General features: G+C 42.3%; 1 protein-coding gene across 1 annotated transcript in view; it reads right to left on the bottom strand.

Moving 5' to 3' along the window:
- LOC148542426 (ABC-type organic anion transporter ABCA8-like) overlaps positions 1-19884 on the bottom strand; it is a 246241-nt gene extending 226357 nt beyond the window's left edge. The window contains exons 1-2 of the mRNA XM_088468583.1: positions 19782-19884; positions 8096-8200 (exon numbers count right to left, since the gene is read on the bottom strand). Coding sequence (XP_088324709.1) covers positions 8096-8200; positions 19782-19784 — 108 coding nt within the window. The 5' untranslated portion in view covers positions 19785-19884. The remainder of the gene's footprint in view (positions 1-8095; positions 8201-19781) is intronic.
- Between the last annotated feature and the right edge of the window lie 391 nt (positions 19885-20275).

The following is a 20275-nucleotide window of genomic DNA, read 5'->3' as shown; positions in this document are numbered from 1 at the left end:
AAAACAGCAGTAAGAGGTTATGGAAATCGCCCAAAACCACAAAATTTTTGAAAATAAACACACAAAAAAAAAAACATGATTACATACAAACAGTTTGTGACGATAAAAAACTGCAAAAAAAAACATACCGGAAGACCCAACGCCAGCTACAGAAGGCCCTCCATCGTCCTCCTCGGAGGTGGGTCCATTCCCCAAAGATCGGGGCAGGGTAATGACCGACTCCGGGGAGGGGGTCATTCTAAGAGGGGTGGTTGGAGGAGAGGGGGAATTGGGACGGAGGGGAAGGAGGCCAGAAAAATCTGGCTGAGGGTGTAGGAAGACTGGGGAGGAGTGGGGAATAGGGGAAGGAGTGGAGTTGGAGTGTTGGCTGGGGGTTGGGGAGAGTGGCCGTGATCGTCGTCTGGCCGGACACTGACGGCGTAGTCTTCGCTGGGCCCCTAAAAGATGGGAAACAAATTGGGGTTAGTTCCAACACAAATCCGCGCCCAAAAACAATTTCAAATGCACCCCCAAAAACAAAACAAAAAATGATATGAGGATAATGAATAAATATGAAATACAGGTAAAACATGGCCATGCAGATATGAGGATAATGAATAAATATGAAATACAGGGAAAACATGGCCATGCAGATATGAGGAGAATGAATAAATATGAAATACAGGGAAAACAGGGCCATGCAGATATGAGGAGAATGAATAAATATGAAATACAGGGAAAACAGGGCCATGCAGTTAGGGCCACAAAGACAAACATGAAAACCACAATCCATTAAACTTACTTTCAGCGATCTGCATGCGAAAGCATGCCAGCAAGCGGGGCGTCCGCCGTTGCAGGTCCGACCACCTGCGCTCCAGCTGCCCGATATGGCAGTGTGAGCCGAAGGAGCGCAGGCGGGCCCGAACCTCCGCATATGCGGATCGCTTCTCGCGGTTGGTGATGGGTGGAGGCTGGCTGGTGATCCGCCTATCCATCACCTCCGTAAGCACCAGCAGCTCGCGCCTGGTGAATGCGGAGGCTCTCATGATGGCAATGGAGTTTTTCCTAAAAATTATTTTTGATAAAGTGCTCCCAAATTTTATGATTGGCTAATGTATTTAGGAAATTAACAGGAGCAATTCTATTGGTTAGTGTATGAGTCATGTGTTCGACAGGGCCAGAAATCTGTGGAGACTTATGATAGGCTTGATGCAGTGACATGCGTAAGCAAATTTACGTAAAGAAATGAACTCCAGGAAATATGCGGGTATAAAAACAAATAGAACAATTATTTAATAGGGGCTAACATGTATTTTGACAATTAAAAGCGAATGTTTAAGCCGTACGTATTCTGCGGGTAAACACAAACACGGACATAAATAAAGTTTATTGCATTGTGTAAAAAAAAAAAAAAAAACAATTAAGCTAATTGATATATTGATTGGCATGTTACGATTGAGGGAGGTAGGCAGAATAAACGAGCAGTTAATCGAAATGTGACAGTCCAACTTCCGGGTAGTACTAGTGCGTGCGTTCCCTTCAAACCACTTCGGGGATGTACGCTCGCTATTTGGCACGCTCGTTAGTTAGAGGAGGGGTCGCCTGAGTTTGGGGAGGATGTTTTGACGCGAACGAAAATACGAGAGTGTGCCTGAATTTAAATATTTTTTTACGTTCGCCCAACGTACGAATGGCCACTTGCGTCCGGGTCTGAATGAGGGCCTTAGTCCAGTGAATAATCTGTTTACTAAAGGTTGAAAAAAGTTTAATTACTTACTTAAGCAAAAACTGAAAAATAATGTCGATTTCAGAGTTATAAAACAATTCCTTTTTCAAGGAAAAAGTAACAAGGAACAAATGAACTACTGAAGACTGGAAAATCTTATGGAACGATAAAGCTAAATTTTAAACCTTTGTTTCATCACACAGGGTTTTGTACACCATCAAATATTCAAAAGGATGGTTCCACAGTTCGTGGGGTTTATCTACTAAGTGGCGGGCTTGTAAAGGGGACAATTTTATTAACAGCAAATCTCCCATGTTTTGCTATTAAAAACATTGCCTATTTAAATTTCAGGCTTGAACACACCAGGAAGTAGAAACTTTTATAAGTTGCCACTTACTGTATTAAATAAATCCCTGTGACACCAAGGGGTAAACTTACATGATTCGTGTTGGTCCAAGATTACAATCCTGGGTGTAAATATAATTTTTTACCAACACGGGTATTTACTATTGTTAATATCAGGTGTTTTTTTCATTTAGGGGGGTGAATTTGGCCGTGTTAATTCCGCAAATTCTGACATTTTTTTCACTAGAAATGAAAACACCATTGGCTCAATTCGGAAGTACTTTTCATTCACTTCAGCATAACATGGGAATTTACCATCATTAATTTTGTTCTATTCGGCAAATCGAGGAGTAAATAGAAAAATAGACCACGAGTTTCCCTGAAACATACACAGATCAGTGTGATTTGTGTATGTTTCAGCATGGAAACAGTGTGTAAATGGTTAAAAATAAAAAAAAGACGTAATCAGCACCGGGCTGCTGACCCAGTACAGGTTCCTAAAAATACAAGGAAAAAAATGTGTAGGGTTCCCCTGTATTTTAGGAACCAACACCTGACTGCTGGCCAGTCCTGGTTTTATAAATAGGGAGTAAAATTGTGTAGGGGTCCCCAATATTTAAAACCAGCACCGGACAAAAAAAAGACCGGGTTGTAATGCCACAGCCAGGAAACCCTATCACCGGATCTCCATGGCCAAAGAATTATCACCCCAAGCCGGTCACCCCAAGCCGGGGATCTCAGGGGAGATGGGGACCCCCCAATAAAGGGGTCTCCTTTCTCCCGAGTACCCCAGGCTTAGTCTGAAGCCCGAGGCTCTTCCCCGCAGCCCTGGGCTGTGGCTACATGGGTAATAGTAGTGTAAAAATAGAGAAACTATTCTATTTTACCATGGAACTACAGGTACCAGCATGCCTGCCCTTTGGCACTTGTGGAACTAAAAGTGCCAGCATGTGGCCGGCACCTGTACCCCCACTGTAAAATACATAGTTAAGTAACCACAACACTCATACATCGTGTTAAGTATAACATTATTACATATACCTACCTATCCCACTCACACATACTTACCTGCTGCCAGATGTTCTGTCCCCTTGTCCAAGTAGAATCCAATGGGGTACCTGATAAAAAGATGCTATACTCACCTCTGTCCTTGCGCTGGTCTCCGTAGAATCCCCGAACCTGGCAAAATAAAAATCCAAATTACCCAATCCATGCTGGACAAGTATTGGTATATGTGTGGTCACATATACCAATACTTCATGAATTACAGGAGACAGGCCTTTTTTGGGAAATCCCACAGCCCGGCAGCCAATCAGAGGCCACTTTACATATAGCGGTCGCTCATTGGCTGTGACGCACGTGGGTCACAGCCAATGAGCGGCTGCTACATTTAAAGCAGCCTCTGATTGGCTAGCGGCCCGTGGAGGACTGCCGTCATCTGTCATTTCGCGAGGTATAGGTATGTGTGGTAACACATACCTATACTTGTCCGGCTTGGGCCGATAATCGTTTTTTCATTTTGCCAAGTATCGTGGATGCTACGGAGACCGGCGCCAGGAAGGAGGTGAGTATATGATCTTTTTTCACAAGTACTCCCTTTGGATTTCTACTTGGAGAAGAGGACCGCTCATCAGGCAGAAGGTAAGCTATACTTGACATGGTGTGTGAGTGTTGTGGTTATTTAACTATTTATTTTACAGTAAGGGTAAGGGTCCCGGCTGCCTGCTGGCACTTGTAGCTCCACAAGTGCCAAAAGGGCAGGCATGCTGGCACCTTTAGTTCCACAGTAAACTACAACAGATTCTCAATTTTACACTACTATTAACCCTGTACCCACAGCCCAGGGGTGCGTGGGAGAGCCCTGGGCTTCACACTAAGCCTTGGGTACTTAGGAGAGGGGCTACCCCTTTGTTAGGGGGTCCCCACCTCCCCTGAGATTCCCGGCTTGGGCTGATCGGGGTGATAATGCTTTGGCCAAGGAGACCCAGTGATAGGGTCCCCTGGCTGTGGCATTACACCTCGGTCGTTTTTTTGTCCGATGCTGGTTTTACATATAGGGGGACCCCTAAAAAAAATATCCCCCTATTTTTAAAACCAGGACTGGCCAGCAGCTAGGTGCTGGTTCCTAAAATACGAGGGGAACCTACACGTTTTTTCCCCGTATTTTTAGGAACCAGGGCTGGGTGAGCAGCCCGGGGCTAATTATGTCTTTCGGGGGGGGACCCTACGTCTTTTTTTTTTAACCATTACATTACACTAATACCCCTTTTACACCAGAGCAAAAACCTGGGTTTTTGCTGGGTCTACCTGGGTCGCAGCTCAGTGTAAAAGGGTCCCTGAAAAAAACCCAGGTCAAGTGACCCAGCAATCCAACCCAGGTTGCTACCAGGGTTGGACCCAGGATGGACCCGGGTAATGGTGCAGTGTAAACGGTGCAACCCGGGTTATCTGACCTGGGTCATGCCTAAAATGAGCTGAGTGGTGGTTGTGGATCATTCACCTCCTACTTTTTATGACCTCACAGGTTTAGCAGGGCAGACCTGAGTTCAGTGTGAACAGGGCTGACCTGGGAGTAACCCAGATCGAAGGTGCCGTATAAATGGGTCTGACCAGGGTCTGACCATGTCCAAAAACCCAGGTCGGACCTGGGTTTTTGGTGGAAAAGAGGTATAACACACAAGCAGCCTGCACATATTTCTCTGATATGTGCAGGCTGCTTGTTTGGGGGGGAAACTTGGGGAGGAAGCTCAGGGATTAAATACGAACAGGATCGATCAAATACACCATCGGACAACACGATTCTGTCAAACATGGGAGCTTGGTAAATTCCCGATTTTTTTAATTTTTTTTTAAACGGCAGTTTTTGATGGATACTATCCGTGTTTAAAAATGGATCAAATTGGGACCAACACGAATCTTAGTAAATTTACCCCCAACTTTCAAATTCAAGCTCTTTTGCTTGCGTAGAGTTACCGGCGCTCTGCACCAAAAAGGGCTACCACAGCATTTTGCCGCACTATGCAATACCATATGGTCTACACCTAATTGGTCTAGGGTTCTTCACAGGGCCATCCGTGACCAGTTTTGTGCCTTAGGCAAGATATTAACCCCCCTTCCCCTTTTCAATTAATGCCACCTTAAAGCAGCATCACACCAACATCTATGTGATCCAGTTGAGCACATAGAATTAGCAACATTAGAAGCTTAGTGTTAATAAAGGACATGAAGTGGCTTAGTGACTTTAAACTTTTGCTCCCCACCTGTTTCTTTTCCACCATATGTGTTGCCCCCCAAACACCTCTATTCCAACTAGTAATCAATGTATATATGCTTACCTACACAACAGTCCAATTACGGTAACTTATTTATTATAACAAACATTTTACAATGCATTGTTCCTACAATATTGTTTTACACTTAGTATGTTTTATTGACATGAGTAATTACAAAATACTCTTATAAAAGTACAGCACCTACTGCAGAACAGCTATGGAACAAGTGCATTAAGTAAAGCAAGGCATCTTTCACAGCCTCCTGCCCATCGCCACCTCTGTAATGTGTGTGTCACACTAGGGTCCCAATTGTTCATGAGCTGCATACCCAGCAGCATCAATGTTCCATACAACCAGGGGCTGCGAGGGAGAACTACGAGTTGCACTTGCTGTAAACTCCCACAGTGTTGGAGCTGGCTCTCCTATGGAGCAGGAATAGGCATGGTCTGGCCCAGCACATAGAGCTCACTGGCAGGAGAAGCTGGCATTTCAAACAGAGTGGAGCAACAGGGGGACAGGAAATGTTACAGTCAACCTAATGCAGAGCTAATACAAACTTACTGGACACAGGGACTGACTGGAGCTGTAGATCAGCCCTGGCAGTTCCCTCTGTGCGCGCGCTTGCTAAAGGGGCACAAATAAGTTTTATGTGGACCTGCCACAGGGGCCTGGCCTTGCGTCACACCCTCATCTCTTAGTAACCCAGCCGACCAGAGTGCCGGTAGGTGGTGCCGCTTGACAAGGATTTAAGACCGGACAGGCCTATCATGTGCTCTGTGTGCTGCACTACTGCCACCACTTCCCTCCCCCTCCCTCCACCTGAGCTCATACCATGAACTCCAACGGGGAGGGGGTGGTGGAGGATTGTCGACACCTCCGGAGTCGGGCAGGTGATTTCCACCCTGTGCAGCCGCACTTCTCGAGCCAGCCATGAGGCCATTGGCCTGGAATTTGCCAGAAGTACCAGACGACCAGTCCAGTCCTGAATAAAATGGTCCTCCTGGGTCAAACATTTCCCTAATTGTTGCTATACCTTTCTGCCTCCAAGTGGTATAATTGAAAATGGTTATAGACTGTGGAAAAGCAAGATTACCCCATAATGTGAGGTAATTAGTAAATGTAGGATCCAATTCTAATTTTTATGAATAGCTAGCCATGCCTTATTATAAGTATCTTTGAACAGGAAATTATGCAAAGCACTAATTGGCATTTTAGAACAAGGCATATTTAGACTCAATACTGTAGAGCCGGCCTTGAGGCCATCGACCCTTCTGGCATTTGCCAGAAGTGCCAGATGGCCAGTCCAGCCCTGACTGGACATGTGCTGTTCTTTGTACTAGCTGCTGACTAGTGCACCTATGCATTAAGGCTGGCCCTGGTTCATCCTACAACAAGATAATTATCCAAAACATACCTCCTGGCTACTCTGTGTCAGTCTTACCTTTGATGAAAAGAACTAGATGGTAGGCTTTAAATCATGGAGCTGGTTTGGGATCAACTGGACTAAAGGATGAATCTAAGCAAGTGCAACACATTTGGGTGTCCTTATGTAATACAGTTGGGAAGAACATCCCGAACAATATTTTATTTCCATTGTAGACAGAGGACCTGATTCAGACCCGCTCACTAGATGCGTTCGCTCGCACGATGCGTATGCAAATTCTACAGGGCAGGCGATCGTATGGCAAGGCATTAGCACGCCCACTATGCCTTGGCGTGTGATCGCTTTGTGTATACAGACGCCCACAGCCAGAATAAAGACGCCCACTTGCGCATGTCACCTCCAGGAAGTGTATGCAACCATCGGGTACAATCGGATGCGATCGCAGTGCTTGTGGCTGACCACACCCTACCGCAATCGCTGTACTATGATGCTGCCTATAATTTATGCACACCTCTGAAATGGCGCTAGGACGCTCAGGCATGCCTGCGTTCACATCTCCACTCCCCCGTTTATAGTGGCCAGCCTCTGTCACCACCCACAAATGGCTTCTCCTGTCACTCACTCTGCTGGGCTGTCTATGCGCAGCGAGCGATTGCTTCCCGATCTCTCGCACTGGTACACGTACTGCGATGCATGCGCATAATGCAAACAATCACTGGCTGCGAGCGAATGCATCCTAGCGATTGGGTCTGAATCAGGGCCAGAATGCGATCAGTGTGTTCTGCGGTTATATCTGCAAAAAGTGTCTACTTTGTTGAGCCAAAAATGTTGATTACATTTTGTTAAACAAAATTATTCTGATTTCTCTTTTATATTTGTTATTTAACTATTGTGGAGATACATGTTATTGTGCAATACCTGTTCTGCTTTTGTCATCTCAGGATAACCATTAAAACATGTATTATTATTCATCAAATAAAACAGTTTTAATGTACACTGAAAAATAAGAAATGTCATTTAATTTTTAAGATTTTCTTTTCTTTTAAATAAAGTATAATATGATAGCTCAAAACTAGAGTTTCAGGTCAACTGCTCATGTGTAAGGTAACAAGCCAGTTGTGCATGCGAACAACTACAATGAGTAGCTTTTGAGAACGTTCAGGTTGTATCCCCACGATAAGTACAAATAAAAAAAAAAAGTATCGCCAAAAAAGGGGCACTTAAGAATAAATACCACACCCCCAGAATAATCAGATAGTACATACTGCTTTAGTATTTTAATTTGCTAAATAATTTCTCAGGAGATTCTAAAACCAGCGCCCAGTTACACACATGACACATTGTGACACAGAATCTGGTGCTTTGTGTTCAATATATTTGGGTACTTGCCAGGACACTGTGCCATTTCCTTCTCCACTTGTGAATCAGATTTTTCCACAGCAGAGCGAGGGTCTGCTGGAAGAGACTGGTCTCTCTCAGTGTCCCCCCTGTCATCTGAAACATAAGGAAGATCAAAAACAGTAGATTATGATTTAGAACTAACATACTGTTTGTGCTGGCGTGTGAGCCACTGTTATTTCCTGGGAGAGATTTCTGCATCCTCTCAACTGATGTTTGCAGGATCCAAAACCCCTATTCTTCTTCCTTCTACATTTTTTGGTATCTTATATTTATAAAACCCTTAATATGATCTCTAATCTAGAACCTGTCCTTTATTGAACTGAAACATTTGTACTTGATTTCTTCATGGTTTGTTTTGTGTTGTGCAATATATTGTACTAGCAACAACCTTTTGACTAAGCACACATACACACACAGACACAGTGTCGAATTTTGGTCTTGTTTAACTCCACAAATGATCAACATGTAAGGCTCGGGTTGGGTACGTTATGTAGACCAGAAAATTGCAGAAAATCTTCTTGTCGGCACTATAATCCCGTCATTCAGTTAAAGTGCTAATTAAAGAAGCATCTTTACAGTTATACTGCCGACAGCATTTAAATATTTTAATTAGCAGTTTAATGGTGTCAACATTGTGCTTCCAGGATTATGGTGCCAACAAGAACCATGTCTGCAATGTTGTAGACATTCTGACCATATACCGTAAGGCTCACTTACGATTCACAAACAAAATTTCCGTCATGCACTGCTTCTTACTGTAATTTCCACATGTGTGCATGGGCTTGAGGCGGAGATGCGCGTAACAAGAGTGCCCACCTGTGGAAAGGTTAAAGGTTTTAATGGCTGCCGTTCCCTCTGAATGTGGTTCCCTGCTCCACCAGAAAGAAACACGGCGACTGGTAATTACTACTGCTGGTTTTGTTACACATACCACGCAGCACCGTGACTGATACAAGGGATACCATTGAGGTCCAAATTTTGAGTGAGACGCTTACTCACTATACATGCATGTTGTTTAAACTCCCCCGGCCAACCCATGCTTGAAACTCCACACCATCACTATTATAAGTTTTCCACCTGGATTTACTTACAACTTATACCCTCGATTGGGACTGCTATATATACCGTGTTTCCCCGATAATAAGACCTACCCCGAAAATAAGCCCTACCCTATCTTTTGAAAAACAGTCCAAAATAAGCCCTACCCCGAAAATAAGCCCTAACAAAAAAAAAGAGGAAAAAAAAATAATGGTGAGTAAAGAATTGTAAAACAGGACTGCGGGCATGATGGGGATAAAAACAGGACTGCGGGCATGATGGGGATAAAAGCAGGACTGAGGGCATGATGGGGATAAAAGCAGGCTGAGGGCATGATGCTGTCAATGTTAATTAAAATAAGCCCTACCCCGAAAATAAGCCCTATGGAGTTTTTTTGACCAAAAAAAAAAATAAGACAGTGTCTTATTATCGGGGAAACACGGTAGCAAAAAACGGTATACTGATTTCTCCTGGGAAATTTCAGAATCTTTATCAATAATATATTTCTCAAAAAAGGATACAAATTATCCCTCTCAAATGGAGATACAATCTGACACTTTAATGCTACAAACATCTTAAACCAGACTTCTTTTCTGTTGTTGTGTTGCCAAGAAGCATTGTCTGCTGCTATTTAGGAGTTGAGCTATTTTGTACATGTAGCATTATATTATTGTTGTGGTGCATGCTGATTTTATTTATTATTTTCTTGACCAAATGTTTTATTTCTGTTTTTATTTTCATTTATATTTATTTTTATTTCTATATCTACCTTTACATTTTTTTGATTTTTCAAGCCATGACATCTTTTATTGTTTATTATATGTGTTATGAATATGTGTTGCTTCATTAAAATACACTTTTTATTTGATTAGTGCCCTACATACTTTCTTACATGTGTGCATACATGTCCGCTAAGTGCGTCCCCATTTCACCTTTTGGAATTTTTCCCCAATAAAACCAGAGTGCTCCTAGACTTCAGGTTTGTGCATATTCTTTAAAATAGGCATAGTGGAAAGAGAGAACACATCACATCTAAGCCCAACCTACTAACACATTAGGACCATACCCTACATTAATTTCACCTTATTCATAAATACTGCTCAGTTTAGCATCAATTATGGCTGAAATGTTTAATGGGAATAAGGGGATATCCAGAATGAAACAAAGTAGAAAGAAGATTGGCACATCTAAAGACACTTTGGTGTATATTTACTAAAATGCGGGTTCATTGAAGTGGAAGTGTTGCCCATAGCAAACAATCAGATTCTACTTATCAGTTATGTAGCACCTTGTAGAACATAATAGCTAGAATCTGATTGGTTGCCATGGGCAACACCTCCACTTCTATAAACCTGCACTTTAGTAATTATACCCCTTTGAGGCAGATGCAGAGTTGATCGTGCACCTGATTCTGCAGCATATTTTGTGTGAATTCAGTCTGAACATACGCATAAAACAAGTAAACACACACACAGATGCGTCTATGCAATATGGGCACATCAATTCTTATAACTGAAGAAGCAGAACTGGTCTGCATTAGAGGGATCCTCACTTAGGCAAAGTTCTGAGAGGGTGTGTACAGTAAATGCAGGACCATGAGACCTGGAAATACTTGTAAATACACCTGTTAAGAAGCATATATTTTGTCCCTGCTGTGAGGATAATCAAGACATACTTGGCTACCTTGAAAGCTCTCTTCCCGTGAGAAGCCCGGGTAAGAGAAGCAGGAGGGTGATGACGGGGGCGGGGCCTGATGAGTCGCGTCATTAAGACCCGCCCCCTCACGGTAAAATTGCCACAATTGGCTAGAATTTACATAGGGGGTGTGGCCAAATGACGTGATTCATGCAGAAACACGTCATTAAGCTCCGCCCCCCTACACAGAGACCCGCGATCGGCGCGGGAATTCTCATTCTGCCCACTTCACTAGTAAGTGGGCACAATGCAGGAGAAATGCCTACCCTTCCGGGAGTGCGGGGGGTTACCCGAAAGATCGGGAGCCTCCTGCGAAAACCGGGAGGATAGGCATGTATGAATAAAGATGGCTGGCTGGAAAATAGTCACATATGCTGCCTATACAGAGACATATGCATCTCAGGTGTACTGTATCTTATAGAAGGAAATATGCTTTGTTGCAATAAAGTTTATTTTGAGTAACTTACATGCATTTTACAACCAACACTGCTTTGGCCTCTTGTGTGTGTATAAATGGTTTTATTTGCTCGAACTGCACCTAGCAATGTATATTCCAGCATTAGAGCAATTGGAAGGTGCAAAATACGTTGCATTAAAAAGATTAGGCCAAATGCCAGCACCTCAAATATGGTGGATAATACATCTGATTTAGTTCCCCCATAAATAAAAGACAATGTAATTTTGTAATTTGGTGCACCAAATACACACAAAGCAAGGAACAGTACAAACATGTGCACCACCACACATATAAAATCAATGAGCTTACCCATAATACTGGTATATTGATTCAAAAGTGCATGATGTCACAAAATGTCACTTGTACTGTACTTAAAATAGAGCCTTAGTGTTGTTAGAGAGCACTACTGTGCAGTCTCCAATATGGCTCCTCCAGGGAAGACACTTAATTCCCCTATCAGATGGCCACCAGATCCTACTACTGCGCATGTGTGGTGCCATCTTGGCACTGTGTATTATTGACATAGTGGGAGACGGGGATCTCTCCCTTAGCTTCTGAGACCTGCAACTTATTGCCCGCAATGCCACTGTTGCAGCATCCATACCATACTTGTCGACATTCAGCTCCCTCGTTCCGGAAGGGAGCTGAATGCCTGCATAGTTCGGGGGCGTGGCCGGACACTGATGCCGGATTCAGGGCGGGGCCGCACGATTACGTCATCGTGGCCCCGATCCCTCTTCACAATGCCAACATTAAAGGCATTGTGAAGCAGGGGGCGGGGGCAGGGCCGCAATGACGCGATTCACCGTGAATTGCGTCATCGCCCCCTGCCGCTGCGGGGATTTCTATTAGTGGACGGGGGGCAGGCGGCAGCCGGGAGGCTTGCTGCCTTTCTGGGGGGTCGGGAGCGGTACCCGATATTCGGGAGGCTCCTGACCCAATCGGGATGGTAGGCAAGCCTGATCCATACCACTACCAAATCCAACACAGTCACTGGCTGGTGATCTGTCTGAATCCTGCTCCGAATCATGCTCTTCAACCAGTGTAATGGTAAGTATAGCTGTACTATAATTTGCTCAATGAACCACACTGCCTGGTTAAGTTACACTGGACTTATTCTTGGGTCAATCACACATTCCACTGGTGTGTATATTAACTTAGCCGAACCACCATCTATACACACATTTCCAACAGGTTATGGGCCCAAGCACACAAGTGAGAAAGTACCCAGACACATAAGTGCTAGAAAGTACATAGATACATATGTACAGGGGACCCAAAGTGCACAGAGTATATAAAGAAGTGCCCTAGGCACATTGTGAAGTTTGTTACAAATGCCAGAACACGATGAGGCACCATCTTGGCCACATGTAAAGACACAGGGCCTGATTCAGCAAGGAACGCAAGTCTGCATACGCACGTACCCGGCCGTTGCAAAAATATGCTAATGAATGCAATCGCAATGCCACCGCAGCACAAAATGCAGACTCCCAGCACTACATAATGCCGCCCCCTTACTTTACTTACGTCCACAATAGCTCGCAAGACAGCAAAAACATCGGTATCATCTAGAAACACCGGACCCATACACACAATAGTGGTTGACCTGACCTCAATCAGAAATTGCTAAACTTCCTGTCGGTATCTAGTACTCAGGCTGCATATTCCATCACAGGGGCTTAATTATGCACGCCCCTGTAATGGCGACCACCGCAAAGGCACGCCTGCTTTTCTCTGACCACGCCACTTCCTGTCAATCTCTTTATGAGTGGACAGCGTGCTCATTGCAATCGCTTCCCAATCGCAGTGGCCGGTTCGCACACTGCGATGCATGCGCAGAACACAAACATCGTCCGGATGCGTGCAAATTCGCGGCTGCATTCCTTTCTGAATCAGGCCCACAGACAGGTGCAGCAGCACAGAGTGAAGAAATAGAGTATGTTGAAGCTAAAGGGTGTCACAGCAAACACATTATGAAGCACAGAAGCTACAGAATAATGGCTGTTAGAAGCATACACACAGGAATTACATCTATAATGGGGTATTCATTAAATTAAAAGGTGCAGAAAAATACACTACATGGACTTTTGCTATGGAAATGCAACTTTGGCCCGTATTCAATTAGCTGCGAAAAGCTGGAATCCGCAAAAAAGTATCCCCGATTGCGTCTTTTCGCCAGGCGGAAACTTATCTACGTATTCAATTGCAAACACTGTTCGCGTACGCCAAAACGCAGTGCAATGTAATACTCGAAAAAGATTCACCTATGAATAGCTGGAGAAAAAAAGTGCAAAATCACTATTTTGGGGTGCAAAGGTGGGAAAACCACTCAGCACCCTTGGGACAGTCGCCCAAAGGATAACTGCATAAAAAAAAATTTAAAAATAGGGGAAAATGGGGTAAAAAATTAAAAACTAGCGAAATAGACTTTTGGGGGGTCTGCAAGTAGGGATTAGGTGTTTTTTGATTGCAGGTGCTCGCTTCAGCTGCATTTCTTACAATTTTTAGAACTTTACTTTAGCGACTTTAACTCATGCTTGCACCCATTTTCAAGTACTCCAAATTTGATAGGAGTACTTATTTTAACCATAAAAAACTGCTTAATGCTATTCTTCACTACTTGTGCAAAGACGCTAATTAGAAGAAACTGACACACCTTAAGTACCCCAAATAACTTTATTAGAGCTATTCGGGGGCATGTACATTGATCCCCAATGTTAGAGCATCTTTTAGGGGGTGACAGGCTGATTTCCCCAATTCTGACAGCACTTTTAATCTGGTTTGCATTCACCGGGTTGCGTTTTCACGTTTTGGAATTGAATAGGGCGAATCATGGGTACGCGCACAATAAGTTTCCACGGTTAAAATACATGATGTATGTAAAAATTCAGTAACAGCAAAGTTATTAAAGTTTCAGGAATGTGTACCCTGTGAATCTAAAGCTAGAGAAAACTGCAATACAAGCAAAGAGTAAATATGTTCAGAAAATCTAAGTTCAAGTATTATAATTGTCACAAGATAGGTCACAAAGCAATCAACTGCAAGCAGAGAAAAGTGAATCCTATGCAGAGACAGAAATGTGATGACAGAGATAATATGGCCCTGAGTGTTACAGATGATCACAGAAAGGATTATTGGCATATCGATACAGGTGCAACAAGACATTTCAGCTGCAATGAGAAGTTGTTCATCAAGCTAAGTGAGTGTTACCTTATCACAAGCGAGAGAATTAGCAATCAAACATTGATAGCCACAAAAGTTGGGACAATTAAAGCTGCTTGAGAATTGTATCAATAACAAAATTCACAGAAATCCATGTATTTTGTGTACCAGAGTGTCCTAGAACAGAAAGGCCACAGAGTTCACATCACCAAAGGAAAGTGCATTGTGAGAAAAGGAAGTGGGACAATTATGGATACAGACACAAGACACCAGCAATTGTATGTCCTTGATACACAGTCTGCTATGCAATGATGACAAACGAGTCTTAGTCATTGGAACTCTGGCATAGAAGATTTGGTCACCTTGGATATGACAGTGTTCAGAAGTTACAGAACAGGATGGTCACAGAAATGTCAATGACTAACACAGAGAAACCCATCTGTGAAAGCTGCATTTTTGTGAAACAAAGTCATCAGCCATTACCAATGTCACAAGTAGAGCTATGGCACCACTTGGTATAGTAGACTCATATGTGTCTGTTTCAATGGAAGTGAAGTCTGTTAGTGGATACAGATACTTTGTGACATTTATAGATGACTTCACGAGAATGACACACATGTACTTCATAAAAGAGAAATCCAAAGTGACAAAGAGAGTTGCAGAATACAAAAGACTTGAAGAGAATCAAACTGGCCAAAAACTCAAAAGTTCTGAGATCTGATAATGGTGGAGAATATCTCAACAGAGAGGTGGAACAATTCTTGACAAAATATGATAAAAATCATCAGTTGACATTTGCCTTGATGACATGATATGTTCTGGATTACTATCAAACCTTACTTGTTATAAAGGATAATAAAAATAATTCACACAAATGCAGATTCTAAAATAAATGACAATGCTTTTACTTAAAGACAGCTTAATCATACATATATTTTGCCAATGCAGACTTACAACAAAAAACATAAGTTATACCAACAGCAATAGGGAATACTTGTAAATAAATTTGTGACACCCAGTACAGAATAGCAGTTAGCAACTACTTCATACATACATAATGGCAACGGCACCCCCGAGCCTCGTCCTGTGCTCTCTCCTCTGTTCTCCGTCTGCTCCCCCCTCCCTCTTTCTCTGGGGAGTTGTATACTATAATTTTGTCTATACCTCCAATTCATCTCAATGGGTAATATTAATTGAATTAATATTAGTACGTGCTAGGCCGTGATTGGTGACCTGTGTCTTAGCCATAATATTGACACTATTCTGTGTTATCTTTTTGTTTCCATGTAGAATTCTAACATAATTGCTCATTTATGGAGCAATACACATGGTCAGATTTGTCAGATGAACGATTGAACGATTTGAACGATTTGAACGATTTTACCAAAGTTTTGAACGATTTGAACGATTGAACTATTTTTGACTGCATTAAAATGAATGGAATCATCCAAGTCTGACTGCAAACACATCAGATGTCAGATATCGTTATCTGACAAACGGGAACGCGCATCGTTCATCGTCCATCGTTCAGGCATGTCAGATATGTCAGATTTTCCTTCAGATATGAACGACTGAACGATTTTTAAATCATTATCGTTCATATGTGAAGGAAAAATCTGACCGTGTGTATGCACCATTAGCCTTCATTTCTGACTATTGCAGACAAATGTTATCTTGAATTAGGTCATTTGTTTATATAACTGAAACTTGCTGTCAGCTACTCTGCACATAATAAAATCTATTCACTTTAAACCTATAATTCTTACTGCTAGAACAATGTATATAGCAGTTTAACTCATACATATCTCCACAGTTAATCACGCCTGCATAGAAGTAAACAAACACTAATCTCTACATACTTTTAATACGTCATTTAACATGTTTTTAGCTACAATATCAAACAAAATGGCTGCCACATCAGACACACACTTGCTTACTTTAGAGAGAAAAGGGAAAGCCTTATCCTCTCTAGGCATGGGGTCATTCGAAAGTGCGGCCTTCCGCAACTCGCACAACTAATATATATATTCTTAATTATTTCTATATACTCTAAATTGTAGTGCAGGAAAATAAAGTAACATAAGCATGCATATATTTGTGAATTGCTGGAGGAATATGTACGTCCACATATTCCTGTTTTATCACCTATACTCCAGAGGAAAATGGTGTTAGTGAACGAGCAAACAATGTAGCAGTGGATAAAGCAAAATGTATGTTGAAGGATGCAGGCCTAGACAAACATTTTTGGCAGAAACCATATCCACAGCAGTTTACCTGAAAAAACGTTCTCTAACAGTTGTCCTAAAAAACATAAAAGCTACTGAAGCCTGGTCAAAAAGATAACCAAGTGTAAAATATCTAAGAACATTTGGTAGTACTGCTTATATCCGTATATCAAAAGAGAGAAGATGCAAGTTGGATTCTAAAGTGCATTATGCTTTGCTATTGCCATGAAAGTAAAGGCTTCAGATTGTGGAATCCAAATACAAGAAAACTTGTCGTCCAGAGATGTTGTATTCAAAGAGACAACACAAGTTTTTGAAAAGCTTGACTTTGACATGCAGAACAAGTATGTGTCACTGGACATGGCAGTAGCTGGAGATACATTTGAACCAGAGACTACCAACGAGGAAATTCAAGCACAGAAATTATTTTCTGTGGAAGTTCAACCAAAGGGGGCGTGCTGTCACTCAACATCGACAGCACACCCCCTTTGTAGTGAGACCTGGAGCAACGGCTTGCCCGTCGCTATCCGGGTCTCGCGCATGCGCACGATGGAGCCAGCTCCATTGTGCGCATGCGCACTGGGGTAACACCGACCCGCTTGCAAGCTCATAGGGCTCGCGAGCGGGTCTGAATCAGGCCCAGAGACTTTTCAAGATATATAGGAGTCAAAACACCAAAAGACATCAAGAATCGTGACAGTTACAGCAGTCTAAAGTTTGTGAGTCAAGAGACTGTTGCTAAGACTTACTGTATGTTGTCGGTGATAGGAGTCTTACTGATATACCTGTCAAGAAGATCAAGTTAAAGTTGTTTGATATATTAATGTTCTTTTATATGTCCAACTTCATCTTTCTTACAGGTTGATATGTGATAGCTTCAGTTGTGAGTTTGTGCAACTACTGTGCAGTCTCCAATATGGCTCCTCCAGGGAAGACACTTTTTTCCCCTACCAAGATGACCACCGGAACCTACTACTGTGCATGCGCGGTGCCATCTTCCCACTGTGTATGAGTGACATAGTGGGAGATGGACGTCTCCTGTGACCTATTTCCCACAATACATTAACACAGCCAAACCACCATCTGTACACAAATTTCCAATAAGTGTGACATTTTGTAACTTCCTGCACAGTGTAGGACCAATGGCATAGCTATAACGTTTCCACGGTGCCTCTGGGTCCAGGGGGCGCATACTACCCTCTCTGCACCAATTTTTAATACTCCCCTCTCCAGAGTCCAGCGTTGGTGCACATATCACAGGGGAAATGGGCCAGCAGCTATTTTCTCAGTGATTTGCACATGTGCAGTAGATAAATCGCTGGGAACATGGAGTGCATGCCATGTTCCCAGAAACATGCGCTTAGGCAGTAGCAAGTGGGGGAGATGTATCAAGCCTTAGAGAGAGATAAAGTGGAGTAGTTTGCCAAAGCAACCAATCATCTTCTTACTGTCATTACAAAGACTGCTAGATAAATGACCGTTAGAAGCTGATTGGTTGCTTTCAAGGCTGGATAGACCAACCTTTCAGCTCCTGTCATTTTAAAAACACAGCCTGTAGCCTTCCCCACTCTCCACGTTATCTCTCTCCAATAACCCCCCCTCTGTGTCAAAAAAGCTCTGATTTCAGTTTGTGTTCAGAGATATGCCATGGATGGGGTTTGGTTGTACTATAGCCTGGGATAGGTAGAGACATACAGTTTTAGATACCTTGGATCCCTTTCCTAAAAAAATTGGAGAATATAGCAGGCTATCAACTTTATCTGTTGGGGCAAGGTTCTGAAGAGTTAAGCTTTTCGGAGCTTGGTAAATTGGGCTTTTCGCAGTCCCCAAGCTATGGGGATGGCTTTTGCGATAGTAAAAAGTGGGATCAATATCTCATAACTGCGCGTTGCCCCTTAAATAAATACTACACATGCTTAGAAATGTGGCAAGCCTCAGAAAAAGAGTGTTTATAAAGGATTGACCACGTTTGGGCTTCATACATAGACCCCACAGTCTTATTACAAGCTCCAGAAATTAGAATCAGTTTAGGACGATTGCAAGATTCCTAATTCCTCTGATTTTAGAAGATACTGCTGAGATTTATGGGTAATGCTCCATTGGGCTGATTCTCCTTGTCTATATTTTGACTCCCTGTGTGGAAGGAACAAAAAAAGTGCCAATTTCAGGAAATCTAATCTCCTAAACACAGAAACAACAGGAAAGATGTGTAAGCATTCCTGAGGTGTTGCTGGAACTATCCAAAACGAAGGAATTAGCTGTACAGTAAATGTTTTGCAGGGTTTATTTTAGAGAGAATTGGGTCAGTATTATAAAGGTCATTCAACACAATGGTGATATTGTATAAACTATGAATGGAAATTCTGCCTAACTTGCAGAATGTTATTCTTTGTCCCCCACACTCTAAAACATTATATACATCCTTTTTCCACCAATAATATCTCTACAAATTGTTAGTAAAACAAAAAGTGGATGTGGCTTAGTTAACACCACAATAACACATAATTTATGTAGAATATATGTAATGCAGTTATTGCTCAAGTATTTTATTTTCAGCTAACTCACCATCCTATATTAATAAAGAAATTATCCTGTAAGAAAGTCTTAAAAATCAATGTGTTTTATTATAGAAAGAAAAAGACAAAATGAAATGTAAATTTGTAGACTCATTTCCCCAAAATCATTTTTTAAGAATACTTTCTGATTTCTCGACTAGAACACAGGGTATAGACAGTGACAGCAGTGCCTGCCTGGAGGAGTGATCAGCAAAGCTGACTGTGTGTAATCATCCAATATGTCTTTTATTTTATGGTGCTGAACGTGTATTGAAAATCTGCAATTCCATGCATAATATGATATCCAGAGGTCAGAGAGTGTAGTGAGAACATTATGTTTTATATAGTAAATTCCCCCTGCCTGGGCTGACAATATGCCCTAATATTATTTTGAAGTGGATACTGTAAGAAATGCTCCAAACCATAAAGTGTAATATATGCAGACCCCATCCCCCAAACTTTTTATTAGTATTAGATGTTTACTGTCAGTTCTACCAGTCTGAAAGGTACACAGAAACAAACATACTCTGTCATTTACTTACCATGGAAATAGTGGGGTTCACATAGGACTGGGGCAATGCAGTGCAGGAATATCAGGGGACACTCAGACTAGAGTTACTGGTCTCCGTTTTTCTGGATTCTGTTCTGATCTGGGATGGTCATGTGTTTCTGAGGCAGATGTGAATGTTTTTGTGGTCTTGGGCATGTTTCCAATCTTGCTGCTCAAACTGTGATTCTCTGACACAACTCTGTTCTTGTACTCCAGACAGAACCAGCAGCACATTACAGACACCAGTTTGTTTGTAGAGATTTTACCCTAACATCAACATTCAACAATTCTTTATTGCCACACATATGTGGCTATATCATTTTGTAATGTCTTACTCCTCACCTAGGGCTCTATTTACTACAATCCGCATTTAAAATGCGGTTGTAGTGTGATATTACCAACTGAATTTGCATTGCAAATTAAAGAAATATCATAGAGATTTATTAAAAATCCCTTGCAGGGACAGAGCTTGAGATAAAGCTCTGT

The sequence above is a fragment of the Taudactylus pleione genome, unplaced genomic scaffold (genome assembly GCF_031769625.1).
Source record: "Taudactylus pleione unplaced genomic scaffold, aTauple2 ptg000012l, whole genome shotgun sequence".
NCBI lineage: Eukaryota > Metazoa > Chordata > Amphibia > Anura > Myobatrachidae > Taudactylus > Taudactylus pleione.
Note: the sequence above shows the minus strand (reverse complement) of the source record. Positions and strands in the feature narration are given on the sequence as shown.